We start from the raw sequence: 11,183 nt of genomic DNA on the forward strand, positions 1-11,183 counted from the left end.
TTTGTTTATTAGATTTTATCGCTCTTATATTGTTCGTTTTGTTGTTTATGTTTTACTTTTTTGTTTGTTTGCTTGTTTGTTTATTCATGTGGTGTTAATGAGACTAAAATTTAATACAAAGGGAATAACATGTTGGAATATAGAGTAAATCAGCTTTTGTAAATTATTCTAATTTAATCTGTTAAATGTACAGAGTGTGAATTACAAGAACGGGCCAATTCAATCCAATGTATATTATTCATTACACCACAAATGTGTTGTCCGCATTGTTATACGTACAAATTCATATTATGTATGAATAATATCGTGGAAATTGAAGTTGGAGTTGTTCACACTGTAAATGGAAATAATCTCGAAGAAGTTTGTTTGATGTAATTATAAAGTGTGCTGCTTGAAGCAGTTGTAGATATCATAAAAATAAGAATGTGTTGCTTTCAAAAATATTTTTTTAAAATTAATCTTAATGTTGAATGTTCAGTATTGTAAGTTGTTCAACATAGAAAATACTAACCAATAATTTTTTTACTCTTCAAAAGCCGGCCGAAATAGCTCAAAAATAGTTGGACTAAAATGTTTCCACAATGATTTTTGTTCAAGAAACCATAATATTCCTTAAAAAATAAAAATCATTGTGAAACATCATTTCCGAGGATGCAAAAATGCATTTGATATTCGGCGATTAATGCAAGTGATTAAGTTAAATAAACGGAAATGAAATGCAACGCAAAGTTGATTTGTAAATAAAACTCCATTATTACCGAACCTTTCTAGTTTACTAATCTTAATTAATTAGTTCGGTAATATCCTCGTTGAAATTACTACATTTCCATTTTTCTTTACATTTTTTTGTGCTTTTTTATCGACAATTTTAAATTTATAAATTTATAACCACATCGTTACTCGTTTAACATTTTAAATTTCAATTTTTCGTGAAGATTTTTGCATTAAATATGTAATAAATGTGAACTCTTATATGTTATTACTATACCATTCTACAATAATTCTTTTCTTCTTTCCTTCATTTTACGATAAAAATTTTTCTGAAATTTTAGCAAACTATAAAAAAAAAGTTTTGAATAAAGTAGAATAGCTTACTCGGCTGTCTTAGGTGTTGGTAACAAAAACACAGCCAACTTCACTATCTTTAGCTATTTTTAGCTAACATGAGTGAAGTTGTCCATTTAAAGCTTTTGTCAACACTTAGCAAGTTATCTGTACGTTTCTATTACTTCGAAAAAGGAAAATCGTGACTAATTCCATAATTCATTTTAATTTTTAAACATTTATGCCAATAAATCAGAAACGGCTGTGAAAAAAATATCGATCAGCACCTTAAGAGCAATTAACCCTCTGCAAATTTATAGCCTATATTTGATGATTTCTCTGAACCAAAATCTTTTTTTGAAAAAGTAAAACCATTAAAGCACGCAAAATGTGTTATTTTTACTTTTGTGGGTTATCCTACTTGGAGAAACCTGTGCAGACGAGAAGATTACACAAATTTACACAATCTGCAAAACGAATATTTTTCCTCCCAAATGTAGTCTACCAATTTGCGACGGGTTGATCGCTCTTAAATTGTATGAATGGAATGAAAAGTCATGCGTGAATAAACTTATTCACTTCTATGACTAAAAATATCAATAATAATACTCAAACTGAATACATTTCAATGCATAATAATTCAGAAATCGGTAAAGAATCGTTAAAAGAACGCAAACATAATGAAGCACTTCATGGTAGTACGTTCACGGTAAGTACGAAATATTTTTGTCAGTGATTACACCTACATATAAATTGGAACTTAATTGAAAAGCATCTTAAATTTTCGTTGGCTGCGATACATATTTCTGGATGTGGTGTTAGTCACATTACCGTAGAAAAAAAATAGTGTTTCTGTTGTACGGCGAACAGACATAATATATCAAATACCACGATTATATTGATAAACCACTGAAAAATCAGGAAAAAATGCTAAGCCTGTTTGCGCACACATAAATATCCTATGCTCACATAGTGTAATTATTGATAACAATTATATTAAACAATATTTTTCATCAGTAAAAAGCACCTGCGGTTATATTTATAACAGTTTTCTTTTGTCTAATAAAGTTTTTGTTTTTAAACATTTTTTTTTAACAAAATAATTTCTTTTTTGGTTTTTCATTTTGTGATCAAATATTTTTATTTACATAATTTTTGTTCTCATCTTAAATTGGGCTGTTCCATGTCAAAACTTTGTGTAATTTTTTTTCTCAAAATTTTTTTGTAACAATTAAATAATCATGTGTGTACATACGCACGGCGTATTACCCCTTAAATCGTCTCCTGCAACATGTTTTCAATTTTTAATTTTTCCCTTTTTTTCTTTTTAGTCATATAAGGTAATTTTGGTATAATTTTTTTATGGTTTTTTATGGGTTTTTTTTCTTCTTTCTTTTAAATATTCAATGTAACTTACAGTAAGGTTGTTTCCTATCGCAATATTTAACAATATAATTCTTCTTTTGATATAATATTTATTTAGTTGTTTTTTGTTGTTGTTGTATCATTAACATTAATAATTCTAAATTTTTATTTTTTCTTTTAATTTTTTTTTTACTTATTTTTTGGATTTTTAAGTTTTTTTTGCTAAAAATTGTTCGATTCTTGTTTTTTAATATTAATTAATATAAATTTCCTAATAATAATATAATTTTAATTAATAAATGGTAATGTAAAAGTATAAAAGTTTTGCACAATTTTGCGCACTTTGTATTTGTTTTTATGTTTTAGCCAAAAAATTGTTTCAAATTGTTTTTTTGTTTGTTTTTGTCTTTTTTGTTCAATAAATGTTTTCTATAAAGTTTTTAATGGTTTTCCTTTGCAGCTACTTGGATCTAATTAAAACTTATTGTGAATTCTAATTTTGTTGCATTGTCTTTATTAAATAAAAATATTTGTAAATAATTAGACTTTCGGTAAACGACAAGAAATTTTTTATTTTTTTATTTTGTTTGTGATGGAGTTTGAAACATTCTTTCGAAATTTTTTTTATTGATCAACTCAATATGAGATTACTAAATATTAAATGGTCATTATAGTATATTGGATTACACGAAATACTTTTTGTTATAGAGAATTTTGAATTATCCGCGTAGTAGACACACATATAATAATTTATGTAACGAAGAAAATATTGATTTCTTATCGTTTAGCAATCTAATGTTTCTTTTTTTTTGTTAAAGTAGAAGAATTTGTGCAAAAATTGGAAGTAAAACGAAGCAGCGTGTGCAAAAATGTGCAAAAAGCCGTAAAGAAGTTGATGAAATTTGTGCTGGTTTTGTTGTGATAGAACTAAAATATTTTTCAGTTTTTTTTTATTCAAATGTTTATCTCCAAAATTTTTAACTTAATCCATTCTAAAACTTTAGGTTTTCATTGTTCTTTGATGAATTTAAAATTTATAGACTCTCAAACGACTGAATTGTACAAGAAGTTCGACGCTAAGCCGATCAATGTAAATCTAAAGCTTTAGACTAGTCTTATTTTAAGTATTAGTAGTTTTATTCTTGATTTTACATCAAATCTTAACAGTTTTTAAGGAATCGATTCGTTTTTTTGTTATTTTTTGATATATTTGTACGGTCAAACTTAACGACTGACTTACTATCAACATGAGATCATGAATCAAAAATAACTACTGCCTGTAATTTTGTGTTTGTATCAGATGCAATTTTACAGAAAATTTTTGCATTCCAAACAGATCATTTGTGGTCTCATACATAACAGAAAAATACTTTAGGAGTGAATGCGTGCCGATTGAAACGATAAATTAAAGCAACGTTTGAAGATTAACAGTAACAAAAATAAAATAAAATTGAGCACAAGGTCGTTCATGGTCCCAACATTTGAACTAGTTGTTAATTGCCAAAAGTTCCTTGGCGCCCTGTAATCGATTGATGTAAATAAATATACTCAGGGCTACTGTCTAAATGAAAGCATGACAATCCGGCTGCTTTCTTTGCGTTCGCTAAAGGTTAATGTTAAGATACACACTTTGATGGGCCAACAATCACATTGTCTACGGAATGATTTCATTGATCAATTACATAATTGTGAGAAAAGTAGCAAGTAGCATAGGTGGGACAGAGAAGTTGATATAGTTGGTTAAATTGCATAGATTTTTTTTTTTAAATAGTTTGGCTACCCTACTACAATTGGTATGAATAATAAAAAATGAAGTACGACGGTCGCTATTATTATCTTTTATTATTGAAGATCGCTCGACGAAGAACCATTGATTTTTTAGTGTCTCGTCGAGCTAATCTCGAGTCTTCATTGAGTAAATTTTTGACCTTTTAAAAACGGCCAGTGCTAACAAAAAAATCATGAAAATCTTCTACTTCATTTGTGTAAAGTGGCAGTCTGATAGATTATCTTTAGTGTCTGGTACAAAATCATGTGATCATCACATTTGTTTCGTACATTTCGCCATAATAAGAGAATACAAACTAGAGTTCATAGTTTATTCTTGTCGTTGTCAGCACATGGCTAGCCGTTTCCATAAGGTCAAAACAAATTTTAAAAACTTCAGGGTCGTAATATCAAAAAAGACTGGAAGACTAGTAAGAAAAGTCAGAAGTACAGAAATTTTCACCTTTAACCATTACAAAAAGATGGGTTCCGTTGGTTTGTATATATTATTGTTCTTGATACTTTTCCAAGAAGAATTAACGAGGTAATTGGTCTACGAATATTTGTGTAGTAACTCGATGATATGTAGAGACTTATTTCAACGAATTCTCTGTCGGAACTGTGAACAATTGAAGAGTTTAGTTTCAATGTGCTCGACTAATTTTATAATATTGTGATCGCAATCGAAATCAATTGATTGGTGTTGCTGACCGGTAATCGATCACAAATGGGAACAGTGACATTCCCAACGAATATTTTTTTGTTGTTGTCTTTTAATTAATCGTTCTGGCGAAATATGTCGCCGTAAAATAATTTTGCTACGATGAACCATACTCATTCATGCAATATGATTTCAGTTTTGCAACTCTATAAAGTAGTGCGATCGTCTACGATCTCAACTATGATGACAATATATAATTTATGCGACTGCTGGTTTTTTAATTTTTAATTATTTATGATCAGATTATAATAATTTTTGTTTTGTCTAAATATTTTTTGTTATTGTTTTTTATGCTCTTCATGTTTTTCATTAATTAATTATTAATAATTTTTAAATTTCAACAACACATCTTACAGTCTAAATAACAATTGATATTAATGCTATTCTAAATTTTATTAATAAATATTGCATTTGAATGCCACATTCGGTTTTTCCTTTCGTTTGAATAAAATTAAATTCACATTTCGCTCGAGATTTAAAAAAAAAGAAAAGAAATTTTACTTAAAAAAATTAACCAATTACAATTAAACGGTACAAATTGTAGCACCTCATACTTTGATGCATATAATAATATTTTGGTGCATCAGCACATCTATGAATAAAATGAAAGATTTGTAACAATTTCGAATTAAACGAGATCCTTTTAGCAATACACTTAACAACACATAGAATTTGGTCAATTGCAAGATAAAGAAAATTCTCTTTGACGATTTTTTTAAAGTTAAATTGTAAAAATAATGATCCACAAGACTTAATTTATTGCATACTGTAATGCAGCCATATATATTTACTTCATACGTCCCAATACATCCATTAGTTAGTTACATATTTGTTTCGGGTGAGTGATTTTAAGCGAATATTTGCTGGTTGTACGTGCGAAAGTGCCCAAAATCGACAGTCCCAAACAGATAATGTACACAACTTGACATGCAAAGAACGAAATCACAAGAAAAATTCCAAAAATTCACTCACTTTCGTCCCCGAAGTATGTATTTACGAGCTTACCACAACAATTTTGGTATATAGCGAAATCATTGACGTCATGTCAATGTTGTGCAACATGTGTGACTCTTTCGAATTTACATGGTTCTTCGTCTTTGTTTGCATGAATGCTGCTATTTAATGCCATTCAATTGACCACATCCTCTTTATGAGCTTATTTTAACTTACAGCATGTTTCCAACGAGCTTTTTAGTATTTTTATTGTGGCAAATTGAAAAACTTAAACAAACACTAAAATGATCGTACACAGTACTAATGACATCAAAATTGTTCGTCGATTTACGTCAAATTTTTCTCTTAAAAAAAACTTTTTTCCTTTAACTTCCGCCATAAATCGAAAGGACATTTAAAAGCAACAAAAATCACGATTTTTTGTATCTCTTTATTTTTAAATCGTCACCTGATGGTCCAACTGTGGTGTTTGTATGGTTGATTTATTGAATTTTCTGTTAGTTGTTGATTTACTCTGGTTTGAGGCGATGCCATTGAATTATTGTTTGACGTGGTTTGGATATCATATCCTGCCAGTGCTTTGTTTCAGACGCACCAGATCCATTTTTTCCTGTAAAAATTAGTTGGATTTATTGCGCCGCTGTGGATCTAGGAATGTAAATACGAAAAGTCCAGTATTGTGTGAACGGACCCCTATAATCACACTAAAACGTAACTTTTCGTTTATGTCGCAAGCTAAGCACACACCAATAATCCTTAACTACAACACAAGAAATAATTTCCAACCCTAGGGCTGTATTATCCACACAAGTTGTGTAATAGTAGATTATGTACGTTAAGTAGAGAAATATGGAAAATTGATACGAAGGTGATAGTATTACCGAGCCCTTGAAAGGCGATGAACACATTCACCCGAGTAAATCCATTTTCTCACATTTCTCCCATTCGACAAATTGAAAACCAATTTCGATAGAATTAAAGAATGTCCAAGAGAATGTCCTTATCTCGCTAGTCTTCGAAATCCCCCCCTAACGTTTACAATCTCTTTCTCAAACTTCACCACACTTACCAGCTAATAAAATTCTGCCAATCAACTCATTTCTTCCAATGTTATCAAAGTCCATGACCATAATGTCAAGTGAGCATTCTCGAATTTTTTCCCATGGCACATTGAAGCTAAACGATTCGTTAAATACTGGATTTAGCGTACATTTAAATATTGGCGTTTTGCGTTTTTCTATTTTCTTTTCACCGAATTGCAACCAGACTTTTACATAGGGATCTGAAAACGAAAGCACCTAAAGTTTACGAAGAAACTCAAATCAAGTTCGTATGTAAAAGCAACTTACCAGACTTTCCATTGATGTCTTTCGCTTTTAAGTTTCTTGCTTTCAGCAAACTAAGCGTAAGTATGGAGTTGGAAGGATGATAGCACAGTGATGACAATAATTCACCACATTTGTCTTTCGCCGGTGGTTTCAGAGATTTCCAAAATGTTTGCTTGTTACTAAAATCAACCTAAAATTGAAAATTTTCAATGAAGATGGATAATTAGACGACAACACTTGGTAGTTTAGTAATTGAGCTAGCTATGTATAAATTAAATTTTCATCTATTGCTTTCACGTCCTGCTTGACCTCAGTTTAGAATAGGATAAAAATTGAAATTTATGCAACTGAGTATCATAAAGTGAGAAATCGTCGAACTTTAGATGCCTCTGTTGCATAAAACGTTGTATGAATCTCACTGCAAATTTTGTTATTGGGCTCACGACGTGTATTATGCGTCCTCATAAAGCCTAATAAAGTACTTTGCACTCGATGTCATAAATAACTATTATGTACGAACTAAATGTCGAGATTTTCAATTCAACTGAATGATTTTGAAACAGGTACTATTTTAGGGAAAACGTTTTCCCGATTTTCCTCATTTTCCCTAATTTTCCTGATTTTCCCAATTTTCCCTATTTTTTCTTATTTTCCTGAATTTTTCCGATTTTCCTTATTTTTCCCGATTTTCCCGATTTTCGTTAATTCTAAATTACACTTCAAAACTCTCTTCCAGATTTAATGGGTAAATAAAATAAATGGTTTGATAGTGGCGGACGATTTCCTGAAAGTATTTGTTGTCATCTCAAAGTGGATTGAAACCATCGAGTTCTTTTTTCTCTCCAATGAAGAAAATACCTTGTAGTGAATAGCGAAGTAGACCCGCATCTCGATATTTCACGTTATCTAAATACTAATGTAAGTCTCTTAGACTTCTTCAATCAATAATAAATAGAATTCTATCTGAAATCACATAATGAGTACTGACGAAACGATTTTGTTAGTAAAGAAAGACCAAGACCCGCGGTGCTTGATCAGCCGCAAAAATTAAATGTCTCAGACTCTGAGGTGCTCTGTCGCAAGAAGTACTGGGGCAAAGTCATTTTTTAAATGAACTTTTTGTACAGTGGTGCGATCAAAGTAGTGCGTAAATGGATGTTCATATATTACGTTTGGAAAAATGAAGATCCCACTCCTGTACATAACAGCTATTTTGCTAACATGTGCCTAAATGGAAATTTTGCGCAATAGATGTGACAATTGTCAACCCGAGGCGAAGCCGAGATTGACAATACATCGTATGCGCAAAATTCCAGTTTAGGCAAAAGTTAACAACAAGATTTTATGCACTGTAGCAATTTTACACTTCATCGAATGCATATTTACGCACGCAAAATGAACATTTGAGCACTACAGTGCATAAAATCTTGTTGCTAACTTGTGCCTAATCTGGACTCGGCTTCACCTCGGATTGACAATTTTTACATCTATTGCTATATTGCGCAAAATTTCCATTTAGGCACATGTCAGCAAAATATCGATTGTTAAAATGAAGCGGAAATATAGAACCGCCGCTTCTGGATTTTTATATTCGGCTGTCCGTTCCGTTGTTTAAACTAATTGGTTGGACTTTTTTACAGTTAAACTAATTTTCCGAAAAAAATCGTTGCATTTTTGAGGCATAAAGTAGAACAATTTTTTAGTTTAAAATAATGACCAACTAAACACAATTTCATTAAATCGCAACTTTGTCCATAATCACCGTGCAAGGTGAACTCCCTCGAAATTCATTTAACTAGATACAGAATCATAAGCTAAACTTTCCAGTCAACCGCTAACTCTACATGACAAATGATAACTAATCAAAATCTAATAACAAAAAAGTTGCAAAAGAGTTGCACACGTTAAGAAGAGTTGCAAAAGAGTTACAATTTTTAGTGATTTCCTAATCCGTCTATATTTAATGTCTACATCTTTATAGCATTAAACAAAAGAGGTCAATTTTATGTTTTTTACCATTTTATGGTCAGGAGATCTGTAGTATCTGTAATAATTGAGTTTTCAATCTGCAAACCAATCGGAAAACTGACGTATTTATTGTATATAAACTTGTTCAGATCTATGTCATTTATTCTCAAGACCCTATTAGCGACTCCCACTTCCGTTTTTATTGAAAAGGCCTTTCAGCTCTGATGTTATATCTTGAATTTACTTTTTCGAAAACGACTATATCAACTGACATGAAAGTTATTCTTAAATATTAATGATTATCTACTGCCTCAAGTCTCAGTGACAAATTAACTATGTCAAGGATGTTAATCATTTTAAAGATCACCACTACTGTCCCGTAGTAAGCCAGCTCCAAATTCCATTTCATATTCTAAATATGACGAATATTAAAAACATCAGCGCAGAATATAATTCAAATTTTTTTTTTCGCTCTAGTTAGTTGATCCGTCACAATGAGATTGTGAAATTTTGGTAAATGTTTCGAAATTGCAAACTTCTCGTTGTTCCTCAAATAAAATAATCTAGATTGACTGATGACTTTATAGAACCCCCAAACATCTACAATTAGTATAAAAGAACCCCGACAACTGTGGCGGCTGACAACTCTGAAATGTAGAACAAACGAATATTGAATTCAAAATGCCTAGGTTTACGCAATAAAAAAATTATTTTCTCTTTAGTTTTCCGTATAATTTTCCTCAATTTTCCCGATTTTCCTTCATTTTCCTTATTTTTCCTAATTTTTCCTATTTTCCTTAATTTTCCCGATTTTCTCTAAAATTTTCCCTAAAATAGTCCCTGTTTTGAAATGTATTGAACTAAAGTTCACATGTCGAGTCGAAGAGAAAACAAGAAAGAATATCTTCTAGGAACAGGTAATCTGTTATCGATACGGGCGGCAAAGTCATCGTTATGACAAGAATTAGCCATGAGCACTGGCCTGTGTTCTCTTATATAGCAATAGCAGAATATGTGGTGCAACGAGTGAAGTAAAAGATTTTGTATCAAACACTAACCTATATCAAAATAAGTAACAGATTTAGTCGTTATACGGCGTTAATGGCCTTACGGATATATTCTTACGGGTTGAAAAATTAACAAAAAAAATCCACAATTCATTTAAAGGTTCATTACCTGACACAAGGGCAAAAAGACTTCCCCAATCGAGTCATCTCTAGAAAATCTATCGTAATCAAAAACATGTAAATGCAGTACCTGAAACGGAAATTTAATGTTAAACAATTTTCGACAAAACACCGTGTCAAACGCTGTACCCTGGATTGTAGTTTTTGAATCGGGAATCCTTCGAAATAGAATGTCTCATTCCATCGCGGATTCAATGTTCGTCGTTTGATTTTGGTTTCCAATCGATGTTTTTTATCGGGCAATAATGTAACTTTAACATATGGATCAGATGTCCCGCTAAGATCTTTGGCTGGCAGCTCCTTTCCCTGAATGGACCGAAATTTTTAAACGAACAGAATAACGTTGACGAGGCAGTTTTTACTCACTTGCATTATTTTTAATATCAAATTCGTGTTTTGGAAGTCATATTCAATGGAGAAATGAATTTGTCCAACATTTTCGCTTGGTTCCGAATTATCGATATACATGTCGACCATTGATACGCTACGATTCTGTAGAAACGCCATCTTATTTTGTGATTCATTTGATATTTATGCACGCAGAAAATGGTACGAATGAAAATAAACCAAAAAAGGAAAAACGGATTTCGGCTCGTTATGAATAATTCCTTGATTTAAAATTTAATCTTTTTTGTTTGTAAAAAACTAGACATCAACACCAAAGGCTGTGTTATAGTTGGGATGGTAGAAGAATTCAACGTCTACTATCGTTCTAACAGCAAAGTGAAGCACATTGGATAGAAAACACTGAAGTTTCTGTTGAATTGTGTTGTTTTGTTCTGTTTACTGTTGTTGAAAATACGTTCCAAGGTATGCTCCCTAATTCATCGCTTACATTTATGTGGGAAA

The 11,183-nt window shown here is 31.1% G+C and overlaps 1 protein-coding gene across 8 annotated transcripts in view; it reads right to left on the reverse strand.

Moving 5' to 3' along the window:
• Positions 1-2,659: 2,659 nt before the first annotated feature.
• LOC119078382 (synaptotagmin-7) overlaps positions 2,660-11,183 on the reverse strand; it is a 39,868-nt gene continuing 31,344 nt past the window's right edge. For 6 of the 8 annotated variants that reach the window (XM_037185903.1, XM_037185887.1, XM_037185909.1 and 3 more), the window contains 6 exons: positions 10,701-10,841; positions 10,464-10,640; positions 10,324-10,404; positions 7,201-7,369; positions 6,921-7,133; positions 2,660-6,461 (listed from right to left, as the gene is read on the reverse strand). In XM_037185903.1, coding sequence (XP_037041798.1) covers positions 6,361-6,461; positions 6,921-7,133; positions 7,201-7,369; positions 10,324-10,404; positions 10,464-10,640; positions 10,701-10,841 — 882 coding nt within the window. In that variant the 3' untranslated portion in view covers positions 2,660-6,360. The remainder of the gene's footprint in view (positions 6,462-6,920; positions 7,134-7,200; positions 7,370-10,323; positions 10,405-10,463; positions 10,641-10,700; positions 10,842-11,183) is intronic. The other 2 variants (XM_037185914.1, XM_037185939.1) reach the window with 1 other exon arrangement.

Source organism: Bradysia coprophila, chromosome III (assembly GCF_014529535.1).
Source record: "Bradysia coprophila strain Holo2 chromosome III, BU_Bcop_v1, whole genome shotgun sequence".
Lineage (NCBI taxonomy): Eukaryota > Metazoa > Arthropoda > Insecta > Diptera > Sciaridae > Bradysia > Bradysia coprophila.